The following is an 18689-nucleotide window of genomic DNA, read 5'->3' on the forward strand; positions in this document are numbered from 1 at the left end:
GGTTCCCGGCTGGCAGCCATAACCCAGCACTGTGATGGGATTCTGAGGGGAGGGTAGTGCAATGTATGCATAAAAATAGGAGCTCTTGGCTTGGGGCAATGGGACCGCAGCATGGAAATTCAGCCCAGCTGCCCGTCCCACCGCCCTTTGGCAGAGCTCTCCTGTGGAGTATGATGTGTGTGGTGCGTTAAAAAAAGGTGCAGGGATGGTAGGGCCTGCCGTGAGGAGGTAACCGTGAGGCACGCCCCCCACCAGGTCCCAACCATCCCACAGCCTTGGTGTGTGATGCATTAAAAACAGGGGGGAGCCAGGCCAGGACTGTATGGCCCCGTCCCAACTCTCCCCAGAGAGATGAATGAGTATGTAAGTGCCAGGGTGAAAGATATTTACCAGTAGTAGTAGTAGTATTCACCAGTAGTATTTTTGACCTACAGGTGTTCTAAAACTCAGGTGAATATACATTTAAAATTATATATATATATTATCGGTTATCGTACCGGTATCGGCCTTGAGAAGCAGGAAGTTTTCGATATCGGTTTCAAAAAATGGATATCGTGCACCCCTAGTAAAAAGTTGACGATGATTAACACATTTGTGCCTTTTATTGTAGACCAACCAAGTCTCCTCTGGTCAGATTAATGCAACAAACCTGTCAGTCATCGTTAACTTTAAGTACCAAAGGCCAACTGCACTGCTGACCAAGAAAAAGAGTTTGGTCGCGCTACTTAGCAGGAGGGAGGGTGAGAGGCTTTGCCGCTGTACAAGCATTAAGCAGAATGATAGGTTTTTGTGTTTTTTTTTTCTTTTTTTTTTAAATATCACACATCTTTGCGATGAGCGTACTCCCCATTTTCACATCGCAATGCCGATGTTCAAACAATATATCATTCAGGCGTACTTGTCACAAAGAGTTGATATGTAAGTGACTATCAACTCTTTGTGACTATCATTTCAGCCTTAGCATGGGCGTAATACTTTTATAAGTACTGAATATAATTTGGATCTAAACTACGTAAACATTAAAAAACAATATGTATGCCACGTCCTAAAATAAAAAGAAGTCAATAAAATATAACAGTAACCAACTAACAAACGATCACGTCATAGATGGCTTACCTGTGAGCTTGTTGTGACTCAGAACCAATTGAGTTATGTTGGACAAAGTGACTATAAAGAAAAGCACACAAAAATAAGGCAAGGGTTAGCCACCACAGCACCATGTTGTTAACCACATTTCCAGCTAAATGTGTGATTGCAAACTCTATTGTTGGAAAGTTGATACTGCAGTAAAGAAGGTGGCAAATGGAGCTCGGTGTAAGGTGAATTGGTGCGCAAATTTTAAGTGCCTGAGCCGGAGGTGGGCAGGGTAGCCAAAATTTTTACCCAAAATAATATTACTCAAAATTAAATGTAGTCATCCAAAATTGTACTCAAATACAAAAAAAAAAAAAAAAAACCCTCAAGTGTAATGAGTAACATTGTGAGTAACTGCTTTCAATGTCAGATTTTTATTTAAAAGAAAAAAAAAACAATGGTATATATTTTTTTCTCAGGACAACGTCATCTATATGAACTGTTATTATTATATTGTATAATAACTATTACATGACCATATTAGGCTAAAAAATATACAAACATCCTCAAAGTACAAAAATAGTGATAAAACATCACCAGTCCTGTCCAAAGAGCATAAGTGCCCTCTAGTGGAGAAAACATATTTCCTACTGGGAAATTGAAACAATCATTTCTCCAGTTTTCCGTGGTCTATCGACACCAAATAAAAACTGGAAGCGAGGTTAAAATGTGTGCTGTCAAGTAACATTGACGGCTCTATGTCAAATTGTTCATTTTTACAGCGCTTTAAAAGCGCCACGTGACTGAACAGGATCATAGGACTGCAACGTGTTACAACCAACCTGTAGTTATTCTTGGTTTAGAGGTGTATGGGGGCACAAAAATAGAGGAAAAATTGCAATTTGTGTCTCTCGCTTTAAGTTTCCACATCATTCGCCACTGTACATGTTGCTAAGGATGTCCTGATCACATATTTTTCACTCGAGTACGAGTCACCAGATTTTAAGAATCTGCTGATACAGAGTCCCGATCCAATAAAAAGTTTTTTTTTTTAATTTTTTAAAAGATTTTTTTAAACATGTTACTGTGGCATAATGTGAATTATTTTTAAACAACAAAAACGTAGATAAGTCTCTGGCAAGATCAAAGCTACAAACCTGTCAGTCATCGTTAACATTAAGTACAAAACAAGTTGGCCAGTTTGGCTGTACTGCTTAGCAGGAGGGAGGGTGAGAGGCTGTGGCGCTGTACGAGCATGAAGCAGAAAATCATAAACTTATTTCATTTTAAATCCACTGATCCCGAACCTCTGAAAAATAGTGGGATTGGCCTGATTTCCGATCACGTGATCAGATCGGGACATCCCTATATGTGGCTTTGGTGTAAAACATAGAATCGAATCGAATGCATTCATTGTCATTGTACAGAGTACAAGTCTTAAAGTGTCGCCCATAGACTTGATAATATATTGACGGGACACGGGGCGCAGGGCCGATTATTAATAGGGGGCCTATCTCCGTCAAAGCTGACCGAGTGCAAACACAGAAGAAGAGATTTTTCCATTAAAACTTCTTGTGAATAAATGCTTAAATCCCTGATTTTTTTTAATAGATATGGATGTAAAACAGTCTCGCTTCTTGGTTAAAAGTAACAACAACAACAACAACAACAACAAAAAAAAACGGGCAGTTAGGCTTTATTTTATGTAAATATGTCAAATGTGCCGCTAGTCTTTAAGCCACTGTGGCACCGCCTTATCACCACAAAGAGCTTTTTACGTTGAAAATTCTTGTGACTAAATGCGTAAATCCCTAAATTCTTCATAGATATGAACGTAAAACGGTGACTATACTTTGTTAAAAGCAGAAAGAACCGGACAGTTAGCATGTATTTTCCGTAAATATTGCAAATTAAGACGCTAATGCCGTAGCGGTTAATTTCTCCCATTGATTTTTTTTCACAACGTTTCAAAACGCATGCATGGTACGAAAAATATAATAATTACCTTGAATCCACGAACAATCACTCCTGAGACAATCCTTTCTGTTTGTATGCGGTTACGCTTTCGTACCTTTTCAACCTAAATCCGGCATCGGATCGCTGCATGTGTTTCAGAATAACAGCGACCGACTGAAGCGCAGTGTGGGACGGCCCCCTACTTGAATGCGTGTGTTGGGAATGTGTCCCGTCATTATCATTATGAAGTTTATGCGTTGCCAAAACGTGCATCAAATAAAACAAAAGAAAAATTGCAAGTTGCATTACATTACAATACCAATTACAGTGTACAGAGACTGGGGATAAAGAGAATAAGTGACTAGCAGCAAGTGGTGATGAAGTGCAACAGTGCGTAGGCTATATGATATTTTACAGTACTCAGACAAGGACTGAGTACTGACCTCATGATAACTAGTGCAAATGATTTAGTAATTTTTTTTTTTTTTTTTTAATTGACTGTTTTTATTGAAAAGTATATTGTTCTTTCAACGTACAATACTAAGAGATTTTACAGATTTCTGTTGCTTTTCCTTTTTACAATGAAAGATTATTTTTTCAAAAAAAATAATAAAACCGCGGAGCAGGGAACCTATATCATCACTATACCCTTTACATGCAAGAAATCATTATGTACTGTATGAGCATATATTAATCAAAATCATTTCATACAGGCTTAACATATTCTGTCCATTTTGTCGACATCACGTAAAAAATGTCCAGTTCTAGCATGAGCGCATAGTAAATCCTCTCCATAAAATCTCTCTAACGACGTCAATCCAGTCGTCTGTTGTTTTGAGCCACTTTCTTGTCAATGCATTTTTGCTTGCAGCACTAAAATATGGATGAGTTTATTTTCATTACTACTAATTTGTTGCACATTTATTTTACATAAGTACATGGTAGCAAAGGCCACATGCCATTGTGTGTTGCATATATCAGTCCATTCTTCTTCTGTATTAATAATAATACTCCCTTCTTTTACCCCATTTCTCCATCACATCATGTGTGCTCCCCCCTTTACTAACCAGTCCACCGCTATGTAATTTAGACTGTATTCTTCTTGGGTGTAGCGATTTCGTTAGAGGTATAAATGTTTGTAAGAAAAAATCTTCAGCAACATTTTTTAATGTTTTGATTTATGTAGTGCCTGACCTGTAAATACTTCTAAAAAATCATCGGAGCCCAATCCATGTTTTTGTTTTAAAAAATGAATGAACTTTAAATGGTTGAAGTGCCCCCTCGTGGGTGAATGATTTATAGTCTGTTATTTATGGAGGGAGATTTGTGTCTTTATTATTCAATTTTTAAAAAAGTTGCTCAATTAAAAAAAAAAAAAAGTCGCTTCAATCAAAATATATACAGTATTTTCAATTTTAAAAATGTGTTTGAATGCAAAAATAAATTTGAAACTGCATTCAAATGCATCTGAAAACTTTTTCTTTGATTTTTTGTTTTTTTGATTAAACTTTTTGATTAAAGTAATGTAGTTTTGCATTTGGGCCACATTTTGGCTAGGACATTTGTGTCTTTATTATTTAGTCAAAAAATAAGTTGCTTCAAAACAAACAAACAAAATATTTTTTCAAAAGAAAAATCCCTTCAGTCAAAAATGTTTTAAAAAATTCAATCATAGAAAAAAGTTTTTGAACGCGAAAAAATATTTCAGACTCAGAAATTAGCATTTGAACACTTAATTTTTCATTGAAACTCTTTTCTTTGACTGAAGCAATCCTTTTTGTGTTTGGGCCATATTATGGGTAGGACATTTGTGTCTACATCATTCAATCCCACATAAAGTTTTTAAATGCATTTTTTCGAGTTTCACATTTATTTCTGCATTCAAACACATTTTTTAATGAAGTGACTTTTTTATTGAAAATATATATTTTGATTGAAGCGACTTTTTTTCTATTGAAGCAACTTGTTTTTTTGATTGAATAATAGACACAAATCTACCTCCATATTAATCCTTTTGAAATCCAAAATTTGAATCTGCTGTCATACTTATTGCGGGTGAATTCAGAGTTATATTTTTATTACTATCATTATTTATTATTATTTTATTATGTATTTTTTTAATCTTTTTTTTTTATTTTTTTTTTAATATAGGATTACAGTGTTAATGCTTAAACATAATGTTTGAATGCTTATAAATGGTATTTAAACGTAGTTTTTATTAATAAAAATACATAACTCCCACTCCGAACCCGAAATTAGAGTTCATGACAAAGATACAGTCAAATATTTCTCTTGGGATACATTCACTTCAGAGGGAGTTTAGGAGGGGGTGAAAAGTTGTGTATCCTTACACAATCCGGGTATATCCAACAAATTCGAAATGCCTCTGTCACACATTTCAACATCTGAAAGGTTCTTGTCCCGAGTCTCATCCACTATTTTCTTCACGGACTTCGACATATCTGATGGTGGAAAAACAGAATCATTTGAAAACACCGCCCGTCGGATTTTCATTGAACAAATGACATTCACGGAAAACAAGCGAGGAAATACAATGTCACGGAAATCGATGTTCGGTGTACGAAAAGCTTACCGTTGATCGTTAACGGGAGTGAAAATGTCTTGAAATTTCTTCAACACTAGCAGCTCCTACAGTGAAAAGGAAAAGCACCATACCAAAAAAGGATGTAGCCTTCGGCCATTCTACTTCATGTGTTGACATTTTGGCAGGCTGTACCCGGAGAATGTGTGAGGCTTCCCTCTAGAGGCAAGATTGTAGAAATACTTTCTTAACAAGGAGGAACCGGGGGGCGGGGGGTTCGTGACCTTGTTTTTTTTTAATTCTGTGATTCCATAATTTTTCCTCATGCCTGTTTTAAAAAAAAGAAACCTTTAGTGGATATATGACTAAAAACAATGAATTCAAACAAAATGAATATTTTTAGAATCTGCATTAAAAACATAATACCAATGATAGGCTCATTATTGTACAAGAAAAAACAAAGATCATTTAAAGCAGGGGGTGTCAAACTCATTTTGGTTTGCGAGCCACATTTATAGCAATTATATCGCATGTGGGTCAGACAAGTTTATTTTTGACCAAATAAGTAAGCTTCGCCCCTCCCTGTTAAAATGGATTGGACGCCGAATGTCGTCAATGACACTGGAAGATGAGCATTCACAGCCATTCCTTACAAGATAAGTGTATAGCGTGCCGCACGAATGCTATTTTCAGACCGCAAGGCTGCTTGACATCACCATCGTAAACCGGAACGGGGTCAACATACAGTACATAGAAACTTGCATCACATACAACCCATGCAAGTACTACTAGTTTCTGCCGGCAATCTTTCAAAAAGAACATGCCGAGTAAACATTGCTGCTATGGAACTTGTACAAATGACTCTAGACATTACGACCGTCTACATATGAAGAATGTTTTCTTCATACGTTTCCCGAAGCCAAAAACTGGAAAAATTGTGAACAATGGACCAACTTGTGCGGACGTCCAAAAAACAGTTTAATACCAACCAGGTGAAGCCATTCACCTTTATATGCAGTAAACATTTTGTTGGGGGCCATGGTCCTAAAGATGACAATCCTGGTCCATTGGCTGCCACGAAGAAATAAGCCGTTTTGATATTTTTACATATTTTTTAGCGTGGCGTTATGCCGTGCTGCTTCTGTCTGACACTGAATGACCTGAATTTTTTAAATTTTATTCATATATCACAACAGTCATGTAGGCCTAGTTTTCTAAAATATGGATATTTAAATAGATAAGCCATGTTTGGCCTTGGTCTTTTTGTAGTAAGCCTGTTCATGCCTACAGGGAGGCTCTAGATTTAACAGCGTTACCTTTTCTGTTGTAAAGAAACAAATTAATAGAATTAAGATTTGATATTAATGACAAATTTAAACGTGTTCATTGGCTGTCACCGAGTAACATTTGTGATCGCAATATAAATTACCCCCAAGAACAGTCAAAGACGTAAGACAACCAGAGGATATAAAATTTAAGAAAGATAGGGCATATGGTGGTAAAGGATAGCTTGTTGAAACAGGAGAATGTCGTTGTCATTGAAAAAGGTATCGATAAAAAAGCTACCTCTGGATCAGGTGGGCGCTTTTTCCAGTCTTTTTCAGCCCTCGCACTCAAGCCATCCCTTTAACTAAACATTTGTATGTTCTTCCACATCTTTATCAGTGAATTTGGCACCAGTGACATTTTCAAGCAGAATTGGTAGGTTTAGCTCAGTAAACATCTTGTTCGTATACTATTTACATGCATCTAGCATGAGGGACAAATGCGAGTTTGACCCCCCGAGAAACAGTTGCTAACGTCATTAATACTAATGAGCAAGGGTGATGTTTAAGCTACGTTCACACCGGCCGCGTCATTTGCTTGTCGCGTGACGGGTTCCCATTGAAAGTCAATATAAAAGCGCAAATAAGCTCGTCAAGCTGCCTCGCGTCACGCGTTGGGGCGACGCGATGACGCCAAATCGACTGTCGCACGACAAATTAACGCGCCGCCAAGGAGATGGTTTGATTGAACCTTCTGCGACAGAGTTCGGCGTCCAGGAGGAAGTGGCAAATCCAATACTTGTCATTCATGTCGCCGGAAACCTGCCGCTACATCATTTATCAACACACATCCAAACATGAAGCAGCAAAAGCTTCAATTAAAGTTGGATCGGCTTGCGTTTGTGAAGGCACACGAGAGCTCTGGGTAGTTATTTTCTTTGAATTTTTTTACCGTGAATTTTTTTTCTCCTACAACTATTGTACTGTGTGTATTTTGCATTAAGGAATTAAAGTTTAATTAGCACCAAATAGATCTCTTTTAGTCTGGTCTATTACAGTAAATATTTGATTAATCGTATTTATCCACACATTTTTATATACTGTACTTCACCTCTAGGCGCGCGTCAGACCTGCGCCGTCAAGGAAGACCTTAAGTGTTCTAACAGGTGGTTAAACGCAATTCATTCGTTTCAATTATAAATTATCATACCTCATATTTATACTTCAAAAAAAAAGTTTGACACAGCTTTAATTCAATATTCAAGTTGAATATGGTAATATTAAGGAATTGTATAGCGTTTGTATTGATTGTCTAATTACAGGCAAGAAATGAAATACTTTGTGATAGTTTGGCTCAGACATAGCTAACGTGTGGGTTCTAGCAGATCTTGTCATCGATTAATACACCAAGAAATTTACATTCAAAGACTTTATCTAACATCAGATCATTAACTTGTATGTTGAAATCAATATCATACAATTGCCAAACACCATGTTTGTCTTTTCCAGGCTCTAATTACTGCGCACAAAGAACAACAAGAGTTGCCAGTACAAGCAAATTTTAATAAAAGGGCACGCCATTACAGAAAATGCAGGCATGGTAAATCTAGTCCATGCGGGATATTGATAAAAACTTTATAAACAATTTACAGTCTTGCTGTTGCACCTTCATTTGTGAAATAGGTGGTGAATGCTTCCCGCACTGCAATGGCCTCTCGTGTTGCGTTGTTGGCAGAAAGTCTGCTCACATCAGAAAGAGGATGTTCAAGCAACATTGGCTGTGGCATTTGGTATTTCAGCTGTTTCTGGTGTGGATTTCCTAATGTAATTGTCAAGAACACGAGATGCTTTTACACACAGTTCCACAATTTCAGGTCGCATTTCCATTGTTCGACGGAATATTCTCCACTGCTCGAAATCTACAGCATTGGACCTCCATCCCTCAGTGTTGGGCACAGCCATGAACTCTCCCGCAAGGCACTCCCAAATTGCTGCTGCAACTTGTGGCACAATATTTGAGACGGTGGACACCCCAACACGGAAACTGTTGGCAATAGACCTGTACGAGTCCCCAGTCGCCATATACCTGCAAAACACAAAATGATAAGCGATTAGAATGCCACACTATTTACTGCACACAAGAACAAGCAATTGGTATATGAAACGATCCGTAACTGTCACTTCTGTGATCCTTTGTTCCTTTAAGGCAGTGCTTCTCAATTATTTTCTGCTACGCCCCCCCCAAGGAAGACGTAAATGTTTCGCCCCCCCCAACTCTCTGCCGCCACTGTAAATAGTATCATTTGTCTATAATATTACTATTATAAGTACGCCTCAGGCTTAGCGCGCATCAATTTGGCTGAAGTTAAAAAAAAAAAAAAAAAAAAAAGCACATCCAATCTGTAAAAATACACTCAAGGTACATTTTTGACCATTTCATACTGAAAAATAAAATGTAATAAAATCAGTAAATAATAGCAAATTCAAATTGATTAGAAACATGTACTCTTCAGGACAACATGCCAAAAAATTTGACCGAAAAAAAAAAAAAAAACTGAATAGAAGGGGGGAAAAGTGTCTTTGGACAGAAGGAAAGTTTTTATTTTCGCTGATTCACCACAGTGCTCACTGGTTTACAGATATAACACTGACAAAGCGGGACGATTGTGACAATTGGCAATATTCGGCACGTTTTCGCTGAAAAACAATCAAGCGGCTTATCAATGAGATTGAGGTCCAATGTCTTTAAGTGGCGTCTTAAATCATTTTTAGACTCAGTAAACAGTGGTCTTTCCTCATTTCCCACCATATTAATTGTCAAAGCCAAAAGGCAAACGGCCCGCAAAAAAAGCGCATTCTCGGCGGCCGAGGGAGAACCGTAGGTGAGGGCGGTGATCGTGACGATCCCAAGCCGAAAACGGCACTTCTCGGCCGGACACGTGAGAAACGGAGAAGACAGTGGGTCGCTGCGTGAGTCCAGCTCTGCATGAGTCTCTTCCGTGTGCACTTGCTTATTTCAAAAATACTGCACGTACTTTGAAAATGAGAGCGCCACTGCCACCCATGGAGTGGATGTGCAAGTACACTTTATTCTAGTACGGCCAAAAAAAAAAAAAAAAACATGTTCCCCGAGGTCACTCGCGCCACCCCTGGCATCGCTCTGCGCCCCCCTGGGGGGGCGCGCCCCACCATTTGAGAAGTACTGCTTTAAGGACATCCACCCCACGGTGGTGCCTATATATGTGGTCTGTTGCACTCCTGAGTGACGAGTGGTTGAGATGGATTTTTTTTGTGTGTATTAAAGTGCACAAGCGGAAGTCTGCTCCCTTTTTTACTTTTTATGCACTCATCCTTCCCTGCCACGCGTTGCAGACCTCACAGTTTTAATACGAAGAGCAGAGAAAACAGGAACAAAGCCAACCTATTCCAGACTAAAGGACAGCAAAATAAACATTTATATTACATTTGCATGGATAAAATTAAACGTATTTCTCTTTTAGCTTTTTTAAAATTATTTATTTATAGTATTCTAAACACAGCGTTTGTGAATGGCAAATATTAATTCACAGTTTCCACTCACCGAAGGAATATTGCAAGGCGTTCCCCTGCAGAGATGGCGAGCCTGTAGTTGGTGTCTTGCCGGGATATGTGGTGAGCAACACGAGACAATAGGTCGTCATACTGGGCCACGGTCAGTCTGGTGTACCGCTGAAAACGGCTTTCATCCAGGCGCAATTCGTCGAAAAGCCGGTGGTATTCACCGAGCTGGCGGTGCTGTCTGTGAACCCACTTCCTGCGCCGGCGTTGCGTTCTCCTTCGGCGAAGTTTTAACAGCAAATATAGAGCAGCAAGTCTCACAATCATCGACATCTTCTCTATGCTATTCGAGTATGCGTCTGAATGGTTTCACGGGATACACAACAAGGGCTGAACCGGAAGTTGTTCAGTTTCGCGGGCTTTGGCTTCTCGCGATGTCGGTGTGAACACGATGGCATCGCGTGCGTCACGCGTTGTCACGCAATATTTCGTGGCCAGTGTGAACGCAGCATTATGTAGCTTGTAGAACTGGATGATTCTGTACAACACAATTTTTGGTCAAACAAATCGTATTATTTAAAAAAAGCTGTTGCCAGTCAACTAATATTAGTACAAGTCAAGTAGGTGCCTAGGCAAGAATTTAGAAGTAATCTTTTTCTCTCATTTTCTCTTGAATTCCTCAACGCTCAGACATAATGATGTCCCCTTTTATTTAATTCAAAAAATCCAAAAGTTATGTGGGGGGGGTGCGCTATTGATTGGTCTTGTTGTATCGTTTATTCATTGAGAAAGTCATCTGTAAAATATTATATATATATATATATATATATATATATATATATATATATATATACACACACACCGGTATACAGTACTGTGCAAAAGTTAAAAGTTTTAGGCAGGTGTGAAAAAATGATGTAAACTAAGAATGCTTTCAAAAATATAAACAATGATTGTTTATTTTTATCAATTTACAAAATGCAACGTGAGTGAACAAAAGAAAAATCTAAATCAAATCAATGTTTGGAGTTACTACCCTTTGCCTTCAAACCAGCATCAACTCTTATAGGTACACTTGCACAGAGTCAGGGATTTTGTAGGATTATAGTCAGGTGTATTATCAACCAATTATACCAAACAGGTGCTAATGATCATCAATGTCACATGTAGGTTGAAACACAGTCATTAACTGAAACAGAAACAGCTGTGTAGGAGGCTTAAAACTAGGTGAGGAACAGCCAAACTCTGCTACCAAGGTGAGGTTGTGGAAGACAGTATCATGTCACAGTTCGTACACCATGGCAAGACTGAGCACAGCACCAAGACACAAGGTAGTTATACTGCATCAGCAAGGTCTCTCCCAGACAAAGATTTCAAAGCAGACCTGGATTTCAAGATGTGCTGTTCAAGCTCTTTTGAAGAAGCACAAAGAAACGGGCAACGTTGAGGATCATAGACGCAATGGTCGGTCAAGGAAACTTAGTGCAGCAGATGAAAAACACCTCAAGCCTATTTTCCTTCGAAATCGGAAGTTGACCAGCAGTGCCATCAGCTCAGAACTGACAGAAACCAGTGGGACCCAGGTACACCCATCTACTGTCCAGAGAAGTCTGGCCAGAAGGGGTTTTCATGGAAGAGTTGCAGCCAAAAAGCCATACCTCCGACATGGAAACAAGGCCAAGCGACTCGACTATGCACGAAAACATAGGAACTGGGGTGCAGAAAAATGGCAGCAGATGCTCTGGACTGATGAGTCAAAATTTGAAATATTTGGCTGTAGCAGAAGGCAGTTTGTTAGCCGAAGGGCTGGAGAGCAGTACAATAATGAGTGTCTGCAGGCAACAGTGAAGCATGGTGGAGGTTCCTTGCAAGCTTGGGGCTGCATTTCTGCAAATGGAGTTGGAGATTTGGTCAGGATTAATGGTGTCCTCAATGCTGAGAAATACAGGCAGATACTTATCCATCATGCAATACCATCAAGGAGGCGTATGATTGGCCCCAAATTTATTCTGCAACATGACAACGACCCCAAACATACAGCCAATGTCATTAAGAACCATCTTCAGCGTAAAGAAGAACAAGAAGTCCTGGAAGTGATGGTATGGCCCCCACAGAGCCCTGATCTCAACATCATCGAGTCTGTCTGGGATTTCATGAAGAGACAGAAGGATTTGAGGAAGCCTACATCCACAGAAGATCTGTGGTTAGTTCTCCAAGATGTTTGGAACAACTTACCAGCAGAGTTCCTTCAAAAACTGTGTGCAAGTGTACCTAGAAGAATTGATGCTGTTTTGAAGGCAAAGGGTGGTCACACCAAATATTGATTTGATTTAGATTTCTCTTCTGTTCATTCAATGCATTTTGTTAATTGATGAAAATAAACTATTAACACTTCCATTTTTGAAAGCATTCTTAGTTTACAGCATTTTTTCACACCTGCCTAAAACTTGCACAGTACTGTATATTATATATAAAAATATTTTCTAAATTAAACGTTAGGTGGATGTATTGCTACTCTCCTGCAGTTATTTCTGCTAACCGCTAGATGTCAGTACATGCCTGTTGGAGAGGAGAGTGAAAAAATAAAATTTAAATATTACCAATTCTATCCTGCCAAAAAGCACTGTCGTCAGTGTCGTAAAAGAGAAGAGTGGTGTTACTGTAGCAGACGAACAGAGCGGTATAAGAGAAGCAGATGAGGGTGCTACATTGCAATTAGGGGTGGGCGACACCAGTGATTCACACTCTTTAACCAAGACCCTTAAATTCATATGCACAAAACATTTCCCTGCTACACGTTGTATTTGATCTAATTTTAATCTACCTAAATTAAATATTTTTGATCTAATTAAAGAACGAATCAAGAGCAGCATGTTACCGCCCTCTAACGGTATATCATTAAAAATAAATCCAATAAACAATAGTCACGTGCCGTTTTTGAATTTTATTTTACTATCACAATTTTCAGATTTTGAAATAATTGAAACAGACCTTTAACAAAAATAAATAAATAGCAACAAAACATAAGAAGTCAAGCATTTAGTTGTTTGTCAAATAAAACAATATGCTTCTAAATGTTTGTTTGTTGTGACTTTGTTGGTGTCTCGTGAGAGGGGCGGAGGGAAAGCATGCCGATCAACACAGGATAGGGACGTAAATGGGGGCAGGAGCAGACGCCGGTGCACTGCCTATGTGCGTGTAGAACACGAAAGGGAATAGTACAAAAAGTGTGCACAAAAATATACCCCAAAAATAGACAAAGAAAATATATTAATTCCAAATATCGATACTTGCTTGGGGATCGATACCTAAAACTTTACATGCTGGATCGAAATATCGATATTTTGGTATCGATCCGCCCACCCCTAATCGCAATCCTGTTCTAAAATGCACCATTTCAATTGTTTCCAGCCATTCTTTTTAAAAGGCCAATCGATACAATGATAAAGGCCATTACTTTTTGTGATCCAAAAAAGGATGAACTATTGTGGGTATCTTACACTATACCAGACATGTCCAAAGTGTGGCCCGAGGGCCAAATGCGGCCCGTGGTCAAATTTCATCCGGCCCCCAGCCTCTGTCATAAGATCAATAACGTCTGGCCCGCACACAGACTTTTAATAAATTGGTCAGCAGTACTGCTACCGCCATATGAAGTAGCTTACACATTAAATGCTGCTCCTCATTTACCCACTAAAAGGCAGCAGCACTCTGAGCAATGTTACCCCAAGTGACAATTGACTTCCAATTTTCTAAAATGGCAACAATCAACAACAACAACAAAAGTTGACTGCGACAGCCGACGCTTCAAGGATAGGTGGAAATTGGACTATTTCTTCACTAAAATACCCACAACTGTGTCTGCCTCATTTACAAAGAGACAGTCACTGTTTTTAAAGAGTTCAGTGTGAGGCGATATTACCAAACAAGACACGCTGACATGTACGACAAGATTACAGGGAAGATACGCAGTGAGAAATTGAAGCAACTTGAAGCTAGTTTAATTTCACAGCAGCAAGATACCGAGAGTCGAACGCCACAAAGGCTAGTTGCGAGATTGTTGAAATTATAAATAATAAAAAAATAAATAAATAAAGCAAATGTGACACACAGAATGGCTTGCTAAAATTTGCTTAAATATATTGTTCTACGTAAAAGACGTTAGCCAAGGTCGGCCCCCCACATTTTTACCACACCAAATCTGGCCCCCTTTGCAAAAAGTTTGGACACCCCTGCACTATACTGTATGTTTGTGTTGTTGTCCCCCCCCCAAATCAAATTTCCAGCGCATAATGTTTTATGTGTTGAATTTTCATCATTGAAATTAAAGCATAGACTTCATTATTAGGGGTGTGACAAAATATCAAAATGGTGATATATTGTGATACTTTGTATCCCAAAAGGTTATCGATATGCTCCTGCCAAGAATCGAGATATAATTTTAAAAAGGTGCCAATGTCTAAGAAACAAAATAAAATTGAACCAAGTTGCTACGAAAATCTTCCACTATAATAGTGTATCAGTTAACTCTAAGGATGCATTGACGGCGCTCGACGCACAATCCATTTAGGCTGGAAACGTTCGTTCATTTGAAACCAGCGCATTCAGTCATTCTGTCCGATTTTCAGGGCATTTACAGGTCACTTGCTGTCCATTTTAGGGCATTTACAGGTCATTTCCTGTTGAGTCACTGCCTATTCATTTGGGTGATTCTCAGGTAAAGTAACTGAAAATCAACAGGTAAATGACCTTAAATGGCCCAAAATTACCTCATTGCTTGGCATTGGCTGCCGCTGACCACCATAGACATTCAATCCATTTGAAGTGAGACGGATGGCAGCAAATGAGCGTTAATTTGCTGCCTTCCCTCCCACTTCAAACGGATTGGACGTCTACTAGTGATCAACTCATTCCAATTCTCAGCAGAAGCTTCATTTCTGTTTATTAGTTGTAGAATATCCTATAATGATTTCCGGACCAATGTATCGATAATAATTGCATCGCCATATCGTCAGATCATCGTTATTGTGAGCTTTGTATTGCAAATTGTATCGTATCGTGAGGTACCAAGAGGTTTCCACTCCTAATAATGATATTGACAGGTCACCGACTCCAGACACTGCGCCACGCCTTCAAGTAGGGGGGCCGTCCTACACTCCGCTTCAGTCGGACAGAAAAAGTATGAAAGCTGTACCTCATATAAACAGGAAGGATTGTCTCAGGAGTGATTTGTTCAAGGATTCAAGGCAATTACTATATTTTTTCGTACCATGCATGCATTTTGAAACGTGAAAAAAATGAGAGAAATTAACTGCTACAGCAGGGGTCTCCAAACCAGTCATCAAGGTCAGCTGTGGATCCTGGTTTTTGTTCCTACTTATCGAGCAGAGAGTTTAACCAATGAGGTTTCTGCTAAAACAAGCAGCACCTGGCTGGGCTCAACTGATTACACTTGTAGAACATCAGATTGATGCAAAGGTGTCCTGTTGTTTTGTTGGAACAAAATCCTGCACCCACTGCGGCCCTATGTGGAATAGTTTGGAGACCACTGCGCTACGGCATTGGCGTCGTAATTCGCAATATTTACGTAAAATAAATGCTAATTGCCCGTTTTTTGGTTGTTTTTTTTTTGGTTTTTTTTTTGCTTTTAACCAAGAATCGAGACTGTTTTACGTCCATATCTCCATAATTATGTAAAATAAATGCTATCTGCCCGTTTTTTTTTTTTGTTGCTTTTTTTTTTTTTTTTTTTTTTTTTGCTTTTAACCAAGAATATAGACAGTTTTACATCCATACCTATAAAGAATTCAGGGATTTAAGCATTTCCGAAAATTTCAACATAAAAAGCTCTTGGTTGTGATAAGGCGGCGCCACAGTGGCCTAAAGACTAATGGCACATTCGACATATTTACGAAAAATAAATACTAACTGCCCTTTTTTTTTTTTTTGCCTTAACCAAGAATCGAGACTGTCTTACATCCATTTCTATAAAGAATACAGGGATTTAAGCATTTATTCCCAAAAATCTCAACGTAAAAAGCTCTTTGTCTGTGTTTCCACAAGGTCAGCTTTGAAGGAGATAGGCCCCCAATTAATCGGCCCAGCAAACAGTGTCCAGTCAATATATAATGAAGTCCATAATGGAAGTTAAATTTAAATATCAAAAACAATGGCGGATTGGTTTGTCTAATAACTTCTGTTTAACACCATTTTCCCCTTTTGTTAATACTCTTATTCTGTGGCGTGTGGTCGTACCAATTAAAATTCACAAAAAAAAATAATAATACCAATGATAATATTATGAAGACTGTTGTGCAATTTTCAGGTACTTTTTGAAAATGTACAGGGGATGCAATGAAATCAAATTTGAAACCTAATGAAAATACCACAATGGTGGCTATTTGAGCCTTTTGAAAGTTCTTAATGAGTTCTTCAGTTTTTGACATATCTGCTCTGTGGCTGCGGTGCAGGTGCCTCAGGCTGGTTCCCTTTCCTCGCGGGGTGTAGGTGGCGGCTTGGTCTCGAGGCTCTTCGTGGACCCTGGCTGCCTTCCAGCTCCATAGCGTGTGCCGCCCTTCTTGACCCAGGATGGGGGGGGGGGTCATGCCTTTCCTCTGGGCCCGTCACCTCTGCAGCTCTCCTGCTCGGGACAGCATTGGGGCATCCGTGGGGGTTCTTGGGGCTCGTGTTGGACAATGTCGGTCCCTGTTTTTTCCTATGCAGGTGTGAATGCATGGCGCCCTGGGGGCAGGGGATAAAGCCCCGTGCTGGACTCCCTCACCCGATCCCCAAAGGCTGGTTGGATGTGACTCGTACAGGCCGGAGGGCTTCCCTTCGTCCTGGGGTTTGAACAGTGCTCCATTGGCCGAGAGTGTAGGAGAGTTTCGAGCTCGCTCCTGTCTGGCTTTCCCGTCGATTCCGGAGCATGTCACAATCTCCCCATGACTATCGCACACTTTAAAATGGGCATACACATGACTAGGTGCCACTGAACACATTTTTGGGTATGGATTGAATAAGTACTGGGTTCCCCACTACACATAACTAACTTTAATTGAGCACTGTTCACACACACTGGTCCTATCTAAACAGCAATGCTACTTGTATGAGGTACAGTGGTATGAAAAAGTATCTGAACGTTTTGGAACTTCTCACATTTCTGCATAAAATCACTATCAAATGGGATCCGATCTTTGTCAAAATAACACAGATGAAAATAGAGTGTCTGCTTTAACTAAAACCACCTAAACATTTAAAGGTTTTCATATTTTAATGACGATAGCATGCAAACAATGACAGAAGAGGGAAAAATAAGTGAACACTCTTCCCAAGGAAAGAAACTTAAAGAGCAATTAAAAACAATTTTTAGCAAATATTTTAAGTCAGGTGTGTGCCCTATCACTGATGAGTGGTTTAAAGCTTGAGCGGTTTAAAACTGCCCTGCCCACTATAAAACACACACCTGGTAAAAAATGTCTTGATGAGAAGCATTGTCTGATGTGCATCATGGCTCTGTCAAAACAGCTGTCTGAAGACTTGCGATCAAGGATTGTTGATTTGTATAAAGCTGGGAAAGGATACAAAACCATCTCTAAAAGTCAATGTTCATCAATCGACAGTCAGAGAAGTTGCCTACAAATGGAGTTTAGCACTGTTGCTTCTCTCCCGAGGAGTGGCCGTCCACCAAAGATGACGCCAAGAGTTCAGCGCAGAATACTCAGAGGTAAAAAAAGAACCCCCGAGTATCTGCTAAAGACTTACAGAAATCACTGGCACAGTCAACAATGTCTCTGTGCACACATCAACTAAATGTAAAACTATGGCCATGGGAGGGTTCCATGGAGGAAGCCACTGCTGTCTAAAAAAACATTGTTGCTCGTTTAATGTTCTCAAAAAGGCACTTGGACACTCTACAGAGATTTTGGCAAAATATTTTTTGGACTGATGAAACCAAAGTTGTTGTGTTCGGGAGTAACACACAACGTCGTACGTAGAGGAAAAATGGAACAGCTCACCAACATCAACACCTCATCCCTACCGTGAAGCGTGGTGGAGGGAGCATCATTATTTGGGGCAGTTTTGCTGCCTCAGGGCCAGGAAAACTTGCAATCATTATTGGAAGAATGAATCCAAAGGTTTATCAGGATGTTTTGCAGAAAACCAGAAGCTGTCAGACAGTTGAAGTTAAAAAGATGGATGCTACAACAAGACAATGATCCAAAGCACAGAAGTAAATAAACTTCAGAATGGTTTCAGAAGAACAAAATTCAAGTTCTGGAGCCGCCAAGTCAAAGTCCAGACTTGAACCCCATTGA

The 18689-nt window shown here is 39.4% G+C and overlaps 2 protein-coding genes across 2 annotated transcripts in view; both read right to left on the minus strand.

Moving 5' to 3' along the window:
• Positions 1 to 5786, minus strand: part of rsu1 (Ras suppressor protein 1) — a 38958-nt gene extending 33172 nt beyond the window's left edge. The window contains exons 1-3 of the mRNA XM_057824474.1: positions 5624 to 5786; positions 5382 to 5492; positions 1117 to 1167 (exon numbers count right to left, since the gene is read on the minus strand). Of these exons, the coding sequence (XP_057680457.1) occupies positions 1117 to 1167; positions 5382 to 5490 (160 nt within the window). The 5' untranslated portion in view covers positions 5491 to 5492; positions 5624 to 5786. The remainder of the gene's footprint in view (positions 1 to 1116; positions 1168 to 5381; positions 5493 to 5623) is intronic.
• A 987-nt stretch (positions 5787 to 6773) lies between these two features.
• Positions 6774 to 11152, minus strand: LOC130908829 (uncharacterized). Its single transcript, XM_057824684.1, has 2 exons — positions 10418 to 11152; positions 6774 to 8923 (listed from the first exon to the last, which is right to left on the minus strand). Exons 1-2 carry the CDS (start codon positions 10705 to 10707, stop codon positions 8602 to 8604), a joined length of 612 nt encoding a protein of 203 aa, XP_057680667.1. The 5' UTR covers positions 10708 to 11152; the 3' UTR covers positions 6774 to 8601.
• Between the last annotated feature and the right edge of the window lie 7537 nt (positions 11153 to 18689).

This window comes from Corythoichthys intestinalis, chromosome 20, assembly GCF_030265065.1.
Source record: "Corythoichthys intestinalis isolate RoL2023-P3 chromosome 20, ASM3026506v1, whole genome shotgun sequence".
Classification (NCBI taxonomy): Eukaryota; Metazoa; Chordata; class Actinopteri; order Syngnathiformes; family Syngnathidae; genus Corythoichthys; species Corythoichthys intestinalis.